At 31.4% G+C, this 21,063-nt stretch overlaps 2 protein-coding genes across 2 annotated transcripts in view; both read right to left on the reverse strand.

The window, feature by feature from the left end:
- Window positions 1-1,680: 1,680 nt before the first annotated feature.
- On the reverse strand, window positions 1,681-3,527 carry LOC143240473 (cyclic pyranopterin monophosphate synthase-like). The gene has a single exon (XM_076482941.1). It carries the CDS (start codon window positions 3,525-3,527, stop codon window positions 2,736-2,738), a length of 792 nt encoding a protein of 263 aa, XP_076339056.1. The 3' UTR covers window positions 1,681-2,735.
- Window positions 1,681-21,063, reverse strand: part of LOC143240472 (molybdenum cofactor biosynthesis protein 1-like) — a 75,823-nt gene continuing 56,440 nt past the window's right edge. Inside the window, exons 7-11 of the mRNA XM_076482940.1 lie at window positions 16,988-17,140; window positions 16,598-16,708; window positions 12,010-12,130; window positions 8,212-8,281; window positions 1,681-3,535 (exon numbers count right to left, since the gene is read on the reverse strand). Of these exons, the coding sequence (XP_076339055.1) occupies window positions 8,226-8,281; window positions 12,010-12,130; window positions 16,598-16,708; window positions 16,988-17,140 (441 nt within the window). The 3' untranslated portion in view covers window positions 1,681-3,535; window positions 8,212-8,225. The remainder of the gene's footprint in view (window positions 3,536-8,211; window positions 8,282-12,009; window positions 12,131-16,597; window positions 16,709-16,987; window positions 17,141-21,063) is intronic.

Consider the following 21,063-nt stretch of genomic DNA (forward strand, 5'->3'; position numbering starts at 1 on the left):
ATATGTCATTTTCAATAGCACTTTATTTTAGTTGTGTTATCATGCTTCAAATACAATGTATTCAATAATCTGTCTTTACTTGTTACTAGTACTATCAAATAGCTGCAAACTCTACTAAATTTATTTTATCACACACACACAGAAAAGTGTAAAGCAGAAATGTTTTGATAGGTTGAAGCTGTCAATATTGAGTAATACATTATTTAAGTGACCATTCTCAGAATGTTAGAATTTTGTTTGATATAGTAACATTAATTCAATTTAGTTGAGAGTGATTTAGGAAATAGATACACAGACATTTAAACTCAAGTTGTTTCTCTGAATGAAAAAGAACAGACTACCAAGACAAGCAATGGTTGGAAGTCAAAAGAATTAAAGATACCTTACATAGAACAATATAGTGGTATATGAGAGATGACCTGGACAGAATAGAGGTTAAGGAAAGGGTAGTAGACCAAACACAGTGAAAGGACCTAGGATTATTATTTATTGATTATTCAAGTTCAAAATTATAAAATTTATATTTTTAAATACAAATATTCTAAACAGGTAATGTTATAATGTTTACTACTCACAGAATATTAAACACAACAGAATTTACTTAATATTAAAATTCCTTGAATAGAGCTTGTATAGTTGCATTTTTTTTAACAAATGAAGTTTCTCCTATTGTACTTTAAATGCAAAAATCATTCAATTTTTTGGGAAATTCAACAAAATTCTTGCTATTAGTTGTGGGTTTGGAAGTTTTACAGAATATTATAACCATTTGAAAGGTTTCATGTCTATATTTTGATTCTTTTAGAAATTAAGGTAATAGTGAACTACAAAAGCTTTTAACTTTTCCTTTCTAAGTCATACTATTATTATTTAACGTTTATAAAGTTAATTGCATTTACTTCTTACTTGTTAAAGAAATTTATTTTTTTCATGTGACAGGGGTTAGTTCAACTGGGAATAGTTGTGTTAGATACACCTCATAGTATGTTTAACATGATAATCTGTGATGAGAAAACCCACTTGTAGAGAAAATTATATATTTAGAAACGGCTGGTATGGGTAGAGAAAGCACTAGTAGGGGAGTGAACAACATTTTGACCTTCTTCAGTCATCGTCAGGTTCACCTAAGAAAGTCAAAACATTGTTTGCTCCTCTACTAGTGCTTTCTCTACTCATACCAGCCGTTTTTAAATATATATATTTTTAATGTTTCTCTTTGTATTGGAATTAACTTTGTTATATTTCAGTTATGCAACCAACATGTTAACTAATTATTGTATGATTTAGGTATTCATTATTTTTTTATCTTCATAAATACGAGTTTTTGGATGGACTCTAGATAATGTTCTGTTACTTGATTCTACACTTAAATAGTAACTGTTGTAGCATAACAAGTTATCACAGGTGCCATGCTCATCTAAATGTTACACTGTCAGTGCTATTAAGTGGGTGTTAATTAGTCACATGTTTATAAGAATGACTGTGGAAAATTTTGATTATGCAATTATACCAATACTGCATTCTTCAACAAACACAATCTATAAAAGTACTTGAAGCTAACACATAATGTTTGTGGATTCTGCAAGATATACTCTATTTCTGTTTTATTGAGAACTTTGTATTGTTGGCTTAATGTACATGTATGTATTTAGAACCAAAAAATTTTAAGCTGGCTCAATCTTGTGAAATTTTATTATATTTACAGCCAAAAATGTTATTAACAGGAAGAGTACTACACTGATGAATTAGTGCATTTTTAATCTCTAAAAGTACAACATACATATTTAATTAACTTTATTCATTACAAAGTTGATTTTTAATTACAGCTTCAATATGTAGCTTTTTCTGAATGGATACACACACACACAAACAAACATCATCATATATACAATTTCTTTCAATATTCCAAAAAAAAACATACAGTTACAGATTAAATCATGGATAACATCATATTACAGAATAAACACAAGGGATTGTATGTGTCAAATTCAACTTTAATATTTTTACAACCCAATAGATTATTACTGTTTTTCACCTTTGATAGAAGATTAAAATTTATTCAAAACATTTAAGCATTTTTTTTGGAAAAGTTATACCTTTGTGCATATACCATAAAATTAATTGCCTTTGTCATTGTAATTAATAAATATCAGGGCCAGACATTTAAAAATGTAAGAATATTTCTTTGAGAAAAGAAGCAGATTTGAACATAACATAAAAATATACACAAGACAAAATTCTAACCAAGGAACACTTATAGGAGATGACCAAATATATACAAAAAATGTAAAAATTTTCATGTAATACTAGAACAGAGAAGTAAAAACTTTCTTTTTATATATTATTACAACAATGTTTAGAAAATATGTTCATGAAATATTTATTTAGATTTAATTCTTAGAGGACAAAAATCACAGTTTACAGTCATAATTGGAATTCAGCTAGGTAATTAATAGATAATAAATTATACCATGCAATGAAATTAAATACCATTTTTTGATACATATGACAGCATGTATGTTGGATTAAAATAATTAATACTTGAAACCATTTGTATTTGTGAAACTCCATAATTAAATAACTTTGGAAGACATAGACAACTGTACATTTACCAAGTGTTTCATTTATTATGACTATGGTTTTGCCACTAAAGGTATCATCAAGAACAAGTTATTTTAATTGTCTTTTTTTTTTCTCCAGTTCTGTAAATTTGCTACTTTGACGAAAGTATGAAATTAACAAGAAGGAGGAGAATAGTAATCCCCTCGCATTCCTCCAGTTTTGCTTATCAGTTGGATATTTGTTATAGTTATGCTGTGCGTGACAGCCTTGCACATGTCATAAATTGTTAGGGCTGCCACACTCACTGCTGTTAGAGCCTCCATTTCTGCACCTGTCTTGGCTGTAGTCTTTACTGCAGATCTAACATTCACTTGAAATGTACTGGGATCCAAAGTAAGTTTCACATTTACACTGTGAAGAGGTATGATGTGGCAAAGGGGGATTATTTGAAAAGTTTGCTTTGCTGCCATGATTCCTGCAAGTTGGGCTGTTGTCAAAACATCTCCTTTCTTTATTAGATTTTTTTCTACAAGAGGAAAAGCTACAGGCCCCAAGCAAACAGTACAATTTGCCTTGGCAGTTCGTACTGTTTCAGGTTTGCCTCCTACATCCACCATCTGTACTTGACCACCTGAATCAGTGTGTGTTAGTTCACTACTTGTTTTTGTTGTTCCATCAGTTTTGTGATGTGTTTGGTCTTTAACCATTGTATTAAATGTCTGTATGTTATAACACAGCTTCTGTGAGTTAGTTGAGATTTTTAGGATGTGCATACACCATAAACAATCAGATATCCAATGCATGAACATCTTGTGTATGGGTAATATAGAAAGCTGTTTTTTGTAATTAATTTTAACAAATTTCTCAACATCATTCACTTGCAACACTGGTTGTGGCAGAGAACAGAAGAATTTCTCTGATGAAATTGTATTATTATTGTTGATTTCACATTGTCTATGTTTCATAGTGTAATCTAGGAGGAAAAACAAGAAAAGGCAACAAAAATCATTTTATCTTTACATTGTGGTATTTAATAATAAAAAAAAAATCAAAGTAACTTCAAGGCAACAAAAAGCATCTTACTTTCACACTGTTGTCTCTAAAATATACAAGGTTACAAACCAACCTGATTTTATACAAGTATGATATCTTAAAAACAAATGTTAACAAATCATCTTAATTTAGTGTGATCTTTGAAAAAGCAAGTGAATATAAAAAAATCATCTACACTTCAGCAACACTGCAATGGAAAAGCATTATAATTTATAATCACGACAAAGCTAAATGCTCTGGAATAATAAGTGTCCACATATAATTACTGTTTATAAAACAATGCATCCTAAGCTATGCATCTTCTTTGTTTTAGCTCATTTAATGATTTTCATGGATATCCTTACTTGACTATTTACACAAGTAGGTATAAGTGAAGTATATCCCTCTAATATTATTAAATAAAAATATAATGAATTACTACAAGAATTTCTTTGCACTTATCTTTGGTACACATTTTCTCTTAAAGGAAAGTAACTATTTCCAAACTCATGAGCATTGACAGCATGTTAAATAAATGTAGTTGTGTATGACAGGTGACACTCAGGTACTTCAGCATAGGTGATTCACAAGACAGGGAGAGAATTAAACATTATAAATGATTAAAACATAATATATAGATAAACATATAACAAAAATATAATGTTTGAGTAAATTCATTTGTCTTAGTCTCTTATTCCTCAAAATTTGTAACGAGGTGAGATACTGAAGTTATATTTATAATGCTTTAAACATTCATAGATTTAATAGTAAACAAAATGCAATCTCAGTTTAAGTCTAGTAATAAATAGATTTTCCTTGATGTTTAATTATTTTAAATTATTTTCAACATTCATTCAACACATTTTTTTAGTGTTTGAAAATTATGAGTATCTTAATTAGCATGTTCTTGTAATCAAACTGTTAACCACCGAAATGAAAATTTATATTTTAATATTAGGTAAGAATTTTTAAAATATGGACTCACTCATACTGAAGAAACACTAACCTGTGTACAGGTTTGAAAATGCATCTTAATTCAACTTGAGAGTATTGTGCAATGACATAACTTGTGTAACTGGTTTCTAATGAAAATATCAGGGCTAAATTTTTATTTATTTATCTAGCAACATTACAATTAGGTTGTTTAGAAACATTTTTATCATTTAAATATTCTTGAATGTCATCACTCATATTACTATTGAGAAGACGTTTAGAAAAAAATTTATACAGAATGGTTAATTTACGAATATTTTAACCAGACTTTTCTTAAATAACAACAATATAAGACTGTCACAGTTTAACTACAAACTAAAGTCTTCTTATTGAAGTATTATTCAAACTTACCTTCTTTATCAGGAATGTACAGTTCTTAAAACAAATGTTGGTAATTTTGTTGATTTTCAACTTAATATTAGGAGGTATATTTTTAACACAGTTTAAACAAAACTTTATATTAACCTTGTCAGAATAATTAAGGTGTAACCTACAATTATTCAAAAACATAACAGTTTAAATTGAAAAATACATTCTTCAAGCCAACATATTTATAATGAAAGAGGAACAAATTACTAGGAAAGAAAGCTAATCTAGTTCTCATGGCAACATCATCAACTTGGCCATGACTATAAATGTCAAATAGAAAGTGGGATTATATGGTGTAAAAATCTAAAAGTTGTTGTTTGGCATTTTATGATGCAAAGCAACTAGGTTATCTGCATCAAACAACCAGTAAAAAAATAAAATAACAGTAAAAGTATTATAAAGTGTAAAAGGAAATTAAGTTAAAATAGTGGCTCAATGATGGATAAAAACATAAATTGAATTAAAAAAGCCAATGGCCCTTAAGAAATTAAAATATTTATAAAGTGGACAGTGTCACCATTGCCTTTGGTAAAAACATGTCTAAAATAGTGCCCTTGCTCATGGCTGTAACAGTGACACAGTAAAATGTGGGCTATTGTGATTTGAGTGTCACACAGATTACACATTAGTACATCAATCCCAGATAATAGAAAATGAGTTAAAAACTGTGACCAATGCATAAAGTAGTAAGGACAACTTCTTCCTTCTGATCTTTATGGAAGCAAGATGGCCAAAGTCCAATAGAAGGTTTCATCTGGAGCAGAGTTGAACCTTGAATAAATGATCATAGTTCACGTATGGAATGGGCATGGCAGTGATAGCACCAAAATAGACAGACTTAGCTGCAATGTCAGTAAGCTTGTTCCCATAAATAACAATGTGGTCTGGCATTCAGAAAAACGGAATAGAAGTAAATGATAAAGAGAAATGGGCCAATTGGTTTTGATATCGACAATAACTAATGTGAAGTTATTCCACAGCCAGTAGAGAGCTAAGAGACATGATATAAATAATACAGCTCATGTACTGAATTGCTTCTACGTGATCCAGAGCAAGAAAAATGGTTTACAATTTGACAGTGAACACAAAAACTGTAAATGGAATCTTCCTGTGTGCAACCATTGAACCACAACAAACCATGGCAGAGCCCACAGAGTCATCTGATTTTGAACCATCTATATAAATGGGAATTGGAGAATGGTTCAAAAGATGTTCAGGAAATAGAAGATGGTACTTCCAATTAGGAATATCCACCTTCTTCAGATGACTCAAAGAAAGGTTACGTTTGGAGGTGATAATAAACCATAATGGGATGAGATGACCATTGGAGATAGCAATGTCATCAAAGGACAGACCCAATTCAGCCAGCTATACTTGGATATAAAGGCCAAAGGAACAATGGCAGGCCATCTATTCTGAAAAAACATAGTCCACTGAGGAAGGAATACACAACCCCAGGTGGGATGCTGTGGTAAGGATTGAAGTTTTGGGACACACAGCAAAGACAGTTATAAGCAGCAGAGGTGTAGAGGAGGTTCATGAGACTTGATGTACACAAACTCTAGACTGGAGAAGTTTGTAAAGCTCCATGCAGAGCCAAAGCCCCAGATGGTGAACAGTGTCCAACATCTTCAAGACCAAGGTCCTAGCAGAACCTCAGACCACAAGCCCATAGTTCAGTTTGGGTCAAATGAGGGGACAATAGATCATTAGCATAAAATATTAATCTGTTTTCCAAGAGGTGGAAGAGAGGACATGGAGGATGTTCAGTGCCCTTTTACACTTGGCAAGTAGCTGCTTAATGTGTAGTATGAAAGCCAGCTTACAGTCTAATATAAGCCCCAAGAACTTTGCCTTGAAGCACAACTTCACCAAGACATAGCTTGGGATTGGGGTGAATATCCTGTTGGTGGTAAAAGTGCATGCAAATGGTTTTAGAGAGAAAAAAGGTAAAACTGTTTGCTGTGGTCCATTTCATTAAACAACTGAGGCCAGTCTGTACCTGCTGCTCAATAAACCTCATGCTCGATGACTGACATGAAATTTGGAAGTCATCAACAAAGTCCATTTGCAACTGTAGGGTGGAGTTGTCCAGTGATGACATTAATCTTTATAATGAAAAGTGTGATAATCAAGATACAGACCCAAGGGACCTCAAGTTTCACATGAACATGAAATTATCAGTCCATTAAAATAATTTTAATAATAATGTGCAAATGGCCATGCAACCCATATGAGTAGAGGTCTCGCAAAATGTCACACCTCCACAAAGCATCACAAGTCTTCTCGAAGTAAGAAAGCAGAAGAAAAAAACCATCAAAAAGAAGATGCTGTTGCTTGAGAAAGGCTTCATTGACATTTCAAGTCGAATCAGGTGGTCTACAGTGAAGTGCTGTTGTTAAAACCCACACTGGGTTTAATCCCTTTGAATAAAAAAGAAAAACATCTGTCCTAAAGTTTTCTCAGACAACGATGGAGATAGAGAAATCAAGGTTTTGAATCTGATGATGACTGTATAACAGAGTTGTCCATTCATGGTTGTTTTTCAATGATGTTTTTTTTACAGTTTTTCATTTTTATTTTTTGTTCATAAATGGAGGTATTCATAATGAAATAAAAAAATTTCAGTGCCCACTGTCCTCACCCACCACAGAGCCCTAAAAGGTGATGCACTGCAATGCCAAACAAGAACACTACAGCAATGCCAGAGTTTCATGAGCATTATATCCAAACACCATCATCAGAAACAATGCCCACAACACCTGTTAAGAATGCCCAACACTGGTACTTAGTTGACTCTAGCCCAAGTGGACCAGATGACTGACCTTTGAGGGGGTCAGTCCAAGACCGCCTGATTACAAGAATTCAAGGCTAAAGTAGTTTGTTAGGTTTGGACCCCTTAACCACCATGATCTTCTCGACCATTCATGGGTCACCACACACACAGCAAACACGTGGGCAGATGATCAGATCCCAGAGGAAGTAAACTGAAAGTACAGAATCTTCTCTGGACAGTCCCCTCACCACATACAAGAATCTACCTCAAGAGGAAAAAAACCTAAAATTTTCTGGAAGACATGCTTAGGAAATCTCATTTCACCAGTCACTGTTATTCAAAAGTTCAGTACACAAGTGTTTTTGCCAGAACTAGAAAGACAACAAAAAATGTTTCCATAAATTAATACATATATATACACACCAGTTACTACTGAACTAAGGAACTAAAACACCTTTGCCTACAATTATCTAACTTGCCTGAACTTTTAATCTCACCCACCAATCAGAATCATTGGACGGTTCTTCATTTTGTTAATGCTGAACATGCCTGTTGATTAAAGATAGATGTTGATTGAAAAACATTCTTCGTCTTATAACTGAAATTACTCATTTTCCTAGTTGATCGATTACTTAAAATGGAATTTTTAATCTGATAATACACATCAGAGAAATTAAAAATTTTCCAAATGATACTGGTCTTACTGTGTAAGTCACAAACAAATATTTAAACCAACAAAACATTATTAAAAGAAGTTAAACATAACTTTTTAATGTTAATCTAATAACAGTGTTACAAATACATTTTGGTGTTAATGTAATCATTATTATACACCTAACTTTGACTTAAGAAAGCTGTACTCACAACTTTTTAATATTCAAATAATAATTATGTTATACATTTGACCTAAAGAAGTTATACATACAACATTCTAATGTTAACCTAATTACAAAGTTATATATTTCACCCAGATTTCAAAAAGCTATATATACAACTGACTTTTTGGAGTTAATATAAATATCATGACACACCTTACACTGATCTCAAGAAGATGTACATCTAAATTTATAATGTTAACCTAATTACAAAGTTATAATCTGACCTGGATGTCAAGCATTTGCCAAGTAACTTTCTACTGTTACTCAAATTCAAGGTTAAAATCTCACCTTGACCTCAAGAAGTAATATGTGTTACTTTTTACTCTTAAACATGTATGTTATTTTCTTATAGCAAAGCCACATCGGGCTATTTACTGAGTCTACCGAGTGGAATCAAACCCCTTATTTTAGCATTGTAAATCCATAGACTTACTGCTGTACCAGTGGGAGACTATTCTTAAGCAAATTACAATGGTACGTATCCAACTTTGACCTACAGAAGTTGTATGTGTAGATTTCTACTGTTAACCTAATTAAAAGGATAAAATATGGCCTTGACCTCAGGAAGCTGTACACAAAACTTCCTAATGTTAACTTAATTGTAATGTTATATATCTCACCCTGACCTCATGAAGTTGTAAACAACTTTCTAGTGCTAACATATTTACATTGTTAAAATCTGATCTTGATCTCAAGTAGATCTACATGTAAGTTCTAGTGTTAACATAATTCCAGTGTTACAAACCTGACTTTGACCTAAAGTAGTTGTATTTGTGACTGAGTTTTTGGTGTTAATGTAATTAGTATTATGTATACATCTGGCTTTGATCTAAAGCAATTTACATTTGATCAGGTTTATGGTGTTAATGTAATTATTATTATACACCCAACCTTGACCTTAAGTATCTCCACATGCCACATTCTAATTTCTACCTAAATATGATGTTAAATATCTTACTTTAACTTAACAAAGTCGTACATGTAACTTTATAATATTAACTTAATTACTATATTATATATTTCATCTTAATCTCAAGAAGCTGTACATGTATCTTTATAATGTTAAAATAATTACAACTTTATATTCTGACTTTAACCTCAAGATATTGTACATGCAACTTCTTAATTTTAACCTAATTAAAATGCAATACATAACATGATGTTTTGGAACATAGGATTTATTGATCAATCTTGGCTGTTCCATCCTCCAAACTAAATTAAAATAATTAAAAATACAAACTTAAAGTCAGCCCTTATCATTCACATACTTAAAGATTTTTTTCAAATTCACTTAAATTTACTGCCTCTACAATGTCCAACAGCAATTAATTCAAAAGGACAACCTTAATACCATCTGCACCCAGATGTTCCCCAATTTACACCCCCTTGATCATTTTTATATTTGAAGTTAACAATAAATTTAAATCAGCAATGTTTCTAGAAGATTCCTTGATTAGTTGAAGAAAGCCATCCTGAACAGTTTCCAAAAAACTTTCTCCCTCATGGTTTGACTCAAACATTTCCCAACCTATATGCTGGACATTAAAATAACTCATAATTATGACTTCTTTAACAGCTAAAATATTAGCTTATCATTCACATACTTAAGTTTTTTTTCAAATTCACTGCCTCTACTTCATTAACAGCTAAAATATTAATCTCTTGTAAAGTTTCTCACTAATTTCATCTATCATTTCATGTTTATTATTTATGTTATGTTTATTTCATGTTTACTGCCTCTTATTGTTTTTGCATTTAGTTTTTCCTGGCCTTCACCATTGTATAACCCGAGTTTAAAACTTCCCTTACAGCTGAGTTAATAAGCCTTAGCAAACAAGCCAGCCTCTTCCTCATTTAAATATAAACCATCTATTCTGAGAAGTTCCCTTCTTCCATCCAGCTGATCCCACAAATCCAGGTAGCCAATTTGCTCATCCTTATATATTAATCTAAACTTAGTATCTAACATCTACTTCTATGTAACTTTCTAATGTTAACCTAATTACAATGTCATATATCCCAGCTTGACCTCAAGAAGCAGTATGTGACTGAATTTTTGATGTTAATGTTGTTATTATTATACACCTGACCTTGAACTGAAGAAATTGTATATGTATCTTCTTAATGAATGCTAACTTAATTAAAATGTTATATATATATACATATGACCTTGGCCTTGAAGACATTATACATTACTTTCTCATGTAAACCTAGTTACAATGTTATAATTTCACATTAGCCTATACACGTGAATCAGTTTCTGGTGTTGATGTAAATAGTATTGTATTCTAACTTTGACCTTAATAAACTGTTGGCTTAACTTTCTAATTTCAACTTAATTACAGCATTACAAATCTGTCCTTGACCTGAAGACATTGTACATGTACTTTCTAATGTTAATCCAATCACATTGACCTCAAGAAGTTGTACAGATAACTTTTTAATGTTACCTTAATTACAAGGTTGTGCATCTAACTTTAACCTCAAGGAGTTGTACATGTGACTGAGTTTCTGATGTTAATGTAATAAGTATTATACATCTGACCTTAGCCTCAGTAAATTGTATATGCAACTTTCTAATGTTAACTTATAGTGTCATACCATCATATTTTGACCTGATTATTTCTTATCGGAAAATTGATGTTTTGCATGTGAAACATGTTTTTGAATATACAAAGCTTACAAAATGTAATAGCAATACTGTGTATTTTAAGCTAGTACATAGTTAAGTAACCTGTCTAGACTACTCATGTAAGAGGTTATGTATATGGGTTCTACATGAATGTGATACCTGCATGGACCACCTCAATTATTGTAAGGTCATATCTATTTCATAACATTGAATACTCACCAAACACCTCTAGTACATACCACACTTTGAGCTAAAAATGAAAAACTGACTGATTCACATAATACACATCAGATCTAGCAATGCTTTCAAAAACTGTGTATGAGAGACAAGCATTAAAACTCAAAAGTGACATTACCAGTTCTCTAAATTTCTTGAAATGAAGAAATTTAACCTAAAACCTTAACACATAAATACTGTTGCCAAAGATTGGGCTTTGACAGATAACAGATCAATTCCTCAAACATCTTTCCATCTGAACTGTATAGTACTATCTACACCCCTTACTTATGCATAAGATGATGTCCTCCAAATTTTCCTATTCATAATTTCATTTCTGCATAGTTTAAAAGAAGTTTAAAACGTCTTCAAACATATATTACTTTAATTAATAGATAAGAAAAAAATATACAATACTTATTACTGTTTTGAACATAAGCATCAATGATGACAAGTTTGTTTGACACATACTGCTGAGAAAATTGATAGATTATATGTATTAAGTACAGTAAAAACCAAGAGATCTAAAATGACATATTCTAAATACACACCTGCATGTTGAGGTTTCTTCTGGTTAACAGCAGTACTAATGATTTCTAAAAGATTTTCTTTAGATATCCCTGATCGAAGGATATCTCTCAGTGATACCTCTGATGATCCAAACAAACAAACCTTCAAAATTAATGATTCTTATACATAACTGATCAACTAACACAACAGATATCTGTACAACTTCTTTTAATTGACTGATATTGTTTATAGAAGGTAATATTACACACTTAAGTACTTAGCTTCATTGTAGGAAAATTGGTAGTTATTAATAAATATTTTAATTCTAGCATAAACATCCTTCAGTTGATGACCTATGTGGTTTCACAGCTTGTACATTTCCTTAGTAATTTCAATTGTGATTAATTGTCCAAATGACAATTTGTTACATTTCTATTCACTTAGAGCTTTGAAAAATCTGAAACAATTTGATAATGATACATCTCCTTTCTAATAAAGCAATCAAAAATACTTATGTTGGGGATTCTTCTTGTATTATTTTTAAAATATTTGATAAATATATTATTTTTAAAGCTACAAATTTGTTTTGATAAAAAACTACAGACAGTTTCATTGTTTATGAATGCTATCAATAGCAGATTTATCACTAAGTACAAAATTTGTGACCAAAGCCATCTGATTAAGAAGGGGGGGACCACCAAACTCTAAATTAAAGACGTTCATACACATTTTATGAAGCATTTATATGATGTATTATTTTATCATGATTTATTTATTTTTCATTTCATCCAAACACATATTATATCACTATCTCATAACCTTTCACTTCTGATAAATGACTTGTCATTCACTGAAACATTTTAGTACTGCTTATTTTCTATACTAAATTTAAAAGCACTATCTGGGGAACGTAAAAATTAAATATCTCTGAAAAAAATTGTATTTCCATTATTTGATTAATATAGATCTTATTTTTGCATTTAAATATTTCCTATACAACACTAGGCTTACCATCCCTCCAACATTTGCTGGGAGTATTCCAGAATCGTATATACCTTCCCAGCTCTCAGAAAGGTTGCCAAATATTCCAGATTTTCTAAGCAAAATTTTGCTTGCAAATCAAAACACTTTTATGTCTCATGAAATAATAAATAAAATGAATGTATTACACATATAAGATTTAAGTTTTTTTTTCTTATTTCTAGTACACATAGTGAGATTAAATATAAACAGATGTTTCATGCAAACCCATCAGAATGTTTAATTTGGTGTTTCTATACACACTATCTAAAATAAAATTCTTCCATTGTTTTGGAAATAGGGTGATAAAAATTCATGTATTTAAAGAGAACCATCACTTGCATTTTATTAACTTTTATATGTCTCCAATTTTAAATACTGTATAAGAAATATGGAAATTCAAATAAACAGAGTGCACACAAAGTCTGGAGATGTAGAATAATTAAAAAAGAAGTTGTATATTGGAACTACAATTACTCAATGTGTTCTCCTCCAAATTTAGGTCATTTCCTCATCTCTCCTGACTGTCCAGATACACTGTATATATTTACACACACAACTGTATCTCCTGTAATTCCAATTCAAAAAGTTGGCAAGCCTAATAGCACACATAAGCAGCACCATTATGTGGACAAAGGGCACCAGAGTTAACCTTGCAATTATAAGTTGCAAAATGCATTTTTTTTTTTTTTTACACTGGCATGTTTTCTCTAGCAAGGGACAATTAGGTAACTAGTAACCATGAATGAAAATAACTGTTGCAAGCACATACAGAAGAAAATTTAATAAATGTAGATATTTAGTGATTTTTTAAAAAGTGAAAGTTTTTTTTTTTTTTTTTTTAAAACACTTTGTGCAGTAAGAAAAATGAAAGGAGTATATCAGTCTGGTGCAGAAAAAAGAAAAGAATGAAAACTAAAAGAAAAAAGCCTAGAGAAACTGACAGGTAAAATTTCACATTTCCTAGAACACCATGCATCAAATGTGAAGAAACTAACTCATCTGAGAAAACAAAGAATATCTCCGTGAATCACGTGATGACCAAATAAGTATGACCTTGGCTAACAGTAACGATTCTATCTAAAATCAAGCTGATATTGGTAAAATATTTAAGTCCAGCTGTTAACTTCTCACAGGATACTGCTTTACTGCCAAAAACAATTACATAATAGAGAAACTCAAAATATTAGAGACATTAGCAAATTAAAATTTGAGCATCACAATCACAACAGACATTATTTTACAAGGTTACAAAAATTGCATGTTTATCACCTAATATTGAATAACCAAGAAGAGAAATGTAAATAGCTTTGTCTATAGCACTATAAGCATATGTTTTCAAGTTATTCCCAACTAAGAAAGTTAGTCTTACAAGCATATCAATTACATATTTTTGAGAATGGAAAAAGTATACAGCAAATTGACAGGGTATGAAATATCTAAATACCACATATCTGTCAGGATTATGATTTAAAGATTATGGCAAAAGTTCATATTTAAGCAAGAAAGATAATTATTTGTCTCGAGTACTTTGCAAATTTTATGGTTTTTTGGAAAAATAACTTGGAATGTTATAATAATTTGGGTTAAGAAATTGTAAGTAATTTGTCATATCAAACTTGTGATGAGTTCATAAAACAAATGGCAAATCAGTTTCTCCATAAATTCAAAAATGAAGTTAAAAATGCAATTTATTTTTCCATAATTGCTGATTCAATAGTGGATGTGAGTCATATTGATTAACTTAATTGTGCAATAAGATATATTGAGGAAGACAAGACAAATACAAAATATTTTTTGAATTTATTCTTATAAAATTTCATATTGCCAAAAATTAGAAAAAGTTGTGTTAATAAATACATGCAAGTGTTAAGTCCAAACATCAAAAACTGTGGAGGACAAACCTGTATTGATGCTTTAAACATGGATGAAAAATTATAACTTTCCATATGGACATTTATTTCCAATAGATAATTCCCTCTTCTCACAATATGAGCTTTTGTCATTTTATGCTGCCCTCTACTTTGGAACCTCTTTTGAATGCATGTCACAAACCTTCAACATTCCCTTTGTTGAAACCCAAAGTTCCAACACATCTCGCATGTAAATCACTATTTGTCACACCTCTCCACCAATTGGATAGCACTACTATCATGTGACACATGACTCCCTCTATTTGCGACTATGGTACTATCATTTTGAAATTTGTCAGAAGACACTAGCACTGGAAGATAGTGGGGAGGAAGGGTGGGAAGTGTGAGTGAAAGGAAGTACCTACTGGAAATAATTTTTCATTTAATAAAATTTTAATTTATAATATGGTACTCTCCCTCTGCTCAAAATATTAGCTTGAATTCCATACTGTATTGGACAAGGAACTTGTGTGTGGGAAGCACAGATGTATCTCCCACAAGCATTCATAGGACAACCCTTAATTGAGAGGAAAAGATCAGAAAATCAGAGGAGAGACACTGCACTATATCTAAACCAGGTACTTCTTTGCCATGAAAAGTGATGAGGTAAGGAGGACCAAACATGACAGAATAAAAAGTGAGCACATTCAGATGGGACAGGTTTGTGCAACAAAGAGACAAAGAAAAAGCATAATCACTTAATCCCACAATGAAAGAGGAGATGTAGGAGATGATGCACCCAAAGGTGTAGAGTGACTAGAACATAACAAACTGCACTTTGCTAGTTGACTACATCCAGAACCACACTTACTGGGTACCAACCAACATTCTCATATGGATATGATTACGGCATATATCATGTTCACCTCAAGTCCTAGAGTCCAGAAGAAATCTATCAGAGGATTCCAACAACACTAAGGATGGCCTATTGCCAGGAACCTGGAAATCCAAAGGAAGTCCATCACATGTACTCAACTCTGTGACCACAAACAAGCCCAAAATGACCCAAGTTGTCAACAACCTCATAATGAGGATAAACCCAAGACAGAAGCAGAAACATGCCATGAAAACCTTCTGCAACCCACTACACAAAAAATAAATTGAGAGGCAGAGATGGACAACCAAAAATTTGTGTGAGGACTTTTGCATTTGGCTCACTTTATTTCTAAAATCCCAATTGGTTTGTACCAACACTTATGCACGGGTAGGAGGAGGACACCCAATTGGAGGGGTGAACAACATTTGGGTGTCTCAATTCTAGGAAAACCACCCATCCAGAAGACCTTGTAGCTTCCTCTACACTGGAAAAATACCACCACCCTACTCTGAACTGAATAGTTATGGCCATCTATGTGGAACACTGGTCAACCATCCCAGTGATTTGAAACTGGTAAGTGGTAAGGACTTCTGTACTCCACTGAAAATAAGGGGGAAAATTATGTTGAGTAATGAGGGGCACAAACCTGAAGTTGATCCTAGGCCTCCAAAATAGCTAAATCTGCCACATCTGTCTACAATAAAAAGCATTTTTAAATTTAATAGTTCAATTATGCTCTTGTGGAAGAATGCATCCATCCAGGCAAGACAGAGTCAGAGAGAAAAAAAGAACACTTGATTATGTGGCTTTAGAAATAAAATACAAAATGCAATAAGTGTTCAGAATCCAAAATCTTCTATCTGAAGAATTTAAGATTACCTTTAAATTTCCATCAGCAGTAATTCTAAGACGATTACATGATCCACAGAAATGTTCACTCATTGATGTGATAAATCCTATTTGTCCTTTCCAACCGGGGATTTTATAGGCCTGCAAATAAAGCAATTATTATTTTTTTAGTTTTAAGAAACAATAACTAAAAATTTTTAATTTCATAAAATAAAAGAATTGGCTCAGTGAACAATATGGCTTTTAGACTTCTATGTAACACTAGAATTTCACATTTAATAAAAGTATCAGCTAGACTCCAATGTAATATTATAATGTGGCAATTGATATAATCAGATGTCAATATAACATTATGATGTGGTATGCAGTAAACATCAGACCTCTATGTATCATACACAGTTAAATAACAACAGCTCTTACTTTAGAAGTATCATTTGGTCCATCTTTTAATCTTGATAAGTTTGCCCATTCTCTCTTCACTATCTCTAGCATTTCCATATAGGTCACCATCTTCTTGCTATTCCATTCATTTCCACGAAAAGGCATGTACTCAATAAATCTAATGTCAAGGTCCTTTAATGATAACACAAGCATATTTGATAAAACAACAACTGTACAGTAACACTAAACTTTAATTTCAGTAAACAAAATAAAGTGTACTAATTCTCTTAACTTCAAATGTGTCATTATAGCACTTTTGTGTATGTTAGTTTTTTTAAGGACTATTCCCAAAAATGAAGCAATACATTAATATTGCTTAGCTATGCAGAAAATAGTTTTCAATCTTTATAGTTACTGTTTAGTGCCAAGGTAGCATCAAGTATCAATGGCAGCAAAACTAAATTACTGTAATAGCTCTTCAAACTTTGCAAAGTTTCTACAAAACTTACATAATGATATTATCATCATATTTTTAGTAGAATGATTATTGATTGTGATTGTGCACAATACTTATTTCTGAAAATGCCATGATGGTTGAATCTTTCAAGATTCCTTTCTATATAAGTTTATTCATATAAGCTTTATCAATCTACATAGAACTTAAGTGCACTCAAGCAGATAAAGTTCCTTGATTACTGTGAGTGGCAGGATATGAAATGATGTACTGATGAATCAAGCAATTATACTTATCTGTAAGAAAAAAAAGCATATACTTCTAAGATATATTTTGCACTTCAATTTCATATTTTTTGGAAATGAAAAATTATGAAAAGAAACTAAATTAGAACTTGGATATGAGACTTATTCTGATTCAATTATTCAAACTTCATGGATAGTGAAAGTAAAATTCTTGAACTAAGTTTATCAGGATTAAGTTATTCTTATAAACAATTAGATTTTCATGTTAGCCTTAAAAAATCTTGTAAACTATTAATATTTAATGGTATTTATTCCTATTAACTACAGAGTGTTAGGAAAGTCACTATGCACTAATATATTTATTAACAGACATGTTTCAATATAGAATACAGGAGGTAAATATGAATGACAATTATAAAAAATGTTGAACATGACCCCTGTTGGCATCAATACAGGCCTGGATCCTTCTTATTTTGTTTCTAAACACCGCTATCAGTTGCTGGCTTGAAATAGATTGAATAAAATATTATTACAAAACTGCACAGTGACTTTCCGAACACCCTGTATATCAATTTACCAGTCAACCTAAATACGTTTCTCTAAACTACTAGATTTACAAGTTATATTTTACACATTCTTGTAAACAATTGTGTAATGGTTTCATTTCTTTTCCAAAGATAAACAAACATTCCATTCCAAACACTTTAACGTCTGAAAAATCTAATATGTCCCTACTGGTAGTTACAACAAATTTTTGCCACAGAAATATAAAATTGAGCAACTGTGACTTTTACTGTGTAAAAGTTTTAAGACAATAGTATATTTTGTTATTCTTTCCTTTTTGTGGGGACTAATTTTTCCATGTCACTAAAGAATGCAAGTTTCAACACTATGGTAATGCTTCATTGATCCTTGTTGACAAATGAATGAGTCAGTTGTTACAATACTTATTCTTTAGAATTCTTGTATACTTTTAACAAGGGTATGTCATCAGAGTTCTGCTTGAATGAGCATACAATCAAATTTAGGTTCTGAAATAAACTTTATAATACCCCATGCAATGCCTTAATTATACAGAGGAGCTAGCACATGTTACTGGCATACACTAGAATAAATCAATTTAAAAGCATTCCACAAACAAACCTTGATATAAACAGTGTTTAACACTATATATAAAGTTTTGTTGTCATGCCACAGCTACAAAAACGTAGAGAATTCTCATAAAAGCTTTATATTATGGTTGTTGGATTCTACAACAAATTGCTCCAGACTCTGAAATACTGCCCAACCACTGTCAAGTACACCCTAGATTGTAAGACAGAGACAGGTAAATTTGAAAATGGGAAGGTAAGAGACAGAACACCTAAATTTCATGATACTGATGTTAAGTATCTTCATTTATTTAGCTTTCAGTACAGAAGGAAAACTGCCATTGATCTCAAGCACAAGATAATTGACTGTGTACCAAATGACAAAAAATATTCAAACTTACAGTATCAAGAAAATTCAACAAGAATGGAAAATCTGGTTGTGTAGCAGTTAAAAAGACTTTACTTCAATCTAGAAATATTGTCAAGAGATCGAATTTGCTAAAATGTACAAAAACTGGACTGCTGATGACTGGAGAAGCATCATATGAAAGGATGACTCCAATTTTGAAATATTTGGTTCAAAGCATAGGTTGTATGCATATATACTTACTTCAATGCATAGCACATACTATGAAGCATAGGAAAGGCAGTGTGATGGTTTGATGGTGTTTTTCTCTGAAGAAAACAGATGGAATACAGGACCAGTTTAAAAACCATCTAATACTGATCTGTCATTGTATACCAAATGTTTTGTTTATGTATTATTGATAAAGGATTCTACAACCGAGAAGATAATGATCCCAAACACTCATCCAATCTATGCAGAAATTAATTAGCTATGAAAAAAACTGTTGTAAACATTTAAATGATGCAAAGACCCCCACAGGTCCCCAATCTCAACCTGTTTGAGCAGGTCTGGGATTTGTTTGCTCAAACACTTGACAAATCAAAAGATACTTTCAAAGAAACTTTATGGGAGTGTATTAGAGACATTTAGAGCAAAATCCAAAAAGACACTTTGATTAAATATGTTTCAACAATGTCTGAAAGACTGTTTGTGTTAACTGAAGCAAAAAAGAGGACACATGAAATATCAACTGTTTGCTGAATTCAAGCACTTTAACTAAGTTTCTGCTGTACAAAATGAAAATTTAGAAAATCCTGATGGTTCACTTGTGATTAATCTTTTATTATTCTTTGAAAGAAGTCTGAAATCTAATTTCTGACTTTGTCCTAATGCTTTTACACAGTACTTTATTCTAATTTTCTTTCCAGAATCAAAGGTAACATATATTATGTATTGTTGCATCTACTGGAAATCAAACATTCATTGTAACTACAAAACACTTTAAGACATGGTTTATATCAACTGAAGATATGTTATTGGAAAAAAACCTGGAAAGTTATTCACTTTTGACTTTTATTATGTTAGATTTCAAAAGGAAGTTTACAGTCATAATATTAAAGGTTCTAATGTTTAAATTCTACAAATGATTTTCTGGGCAACTTCAATATATGGTATAACATAAAAGTTTCTGGTGTTTGAAGTATACACATATGAAATAAACAAAGTATTAGAAATCAGTGATGTCGAGAAACCCACTTGTTGAGAAATTTATATGCAAAAATGGCTCGTTTGGGTTGAGAAAATATTTTACATAGAAGAGCGAACAACGTTTCGACCTTCTTCGGTCATCGTCAGATTTTTTCTTTGTGAACCTGACGATGACCTGAGAAGGTCAAAACGTTGTTCGCTCTTCTATGTAAAATATTTTCTCAACCCAAACAAGCCGTTTTTGCATATAAAAGTATTAGAAAACCACACCTTATAGCTTTTCCAATGCATTAAATATCTTACAATAATTCTATGTAAAAAAAATACCAATAAGATAGAGATCATTACAAAATAAGAAACTTTATAATCCAAAGTACTTTTATAATGCAGTCTAAGTGGAGATCAAGGGTTTTCATGTTTTTCTTTAAAATCAGCCCAGTACTTCACACCATAGTCTCATTTTCTCCAAAGTTTCAGAAGTATTGATGAACAAACACTTATGCTGAATGAACTATAACTGTTAGATATGCCATTTTTGGACTAGAATTTAAGCAAGTGAAAAAGGCTTCAAGTTTACAATTCTGCCTAAATCAGATCTTAAACAAACTGTTCTCACAAAATAGAGACATTTTGACAGAGGATCAATAAATTGGATATACCAATGACAAAAATAAATCTCAACATTTTGTGATTTACTAGAACTTCAAATCATCATAAAAATTAAATAGTTAGAACAAGTTTATTCTAAAACTCAAAAATCAGTAAAGTGG

This window comes from Tachypleus tridentatus, chromosome 13, assembly GCF_004210375.1.
Source record: "Tachypleus tridentatus isolate NWPU-2018 chromosome 13, ASM421037v1, whole genome shotgun sequence".
Taxonomy (NCBI): Eukaryota; Metazoa; Arthropoda; class Merostomata; order Xiphosura; family Limulidae; genus Tachypleus; species Tachypleus tridentatus.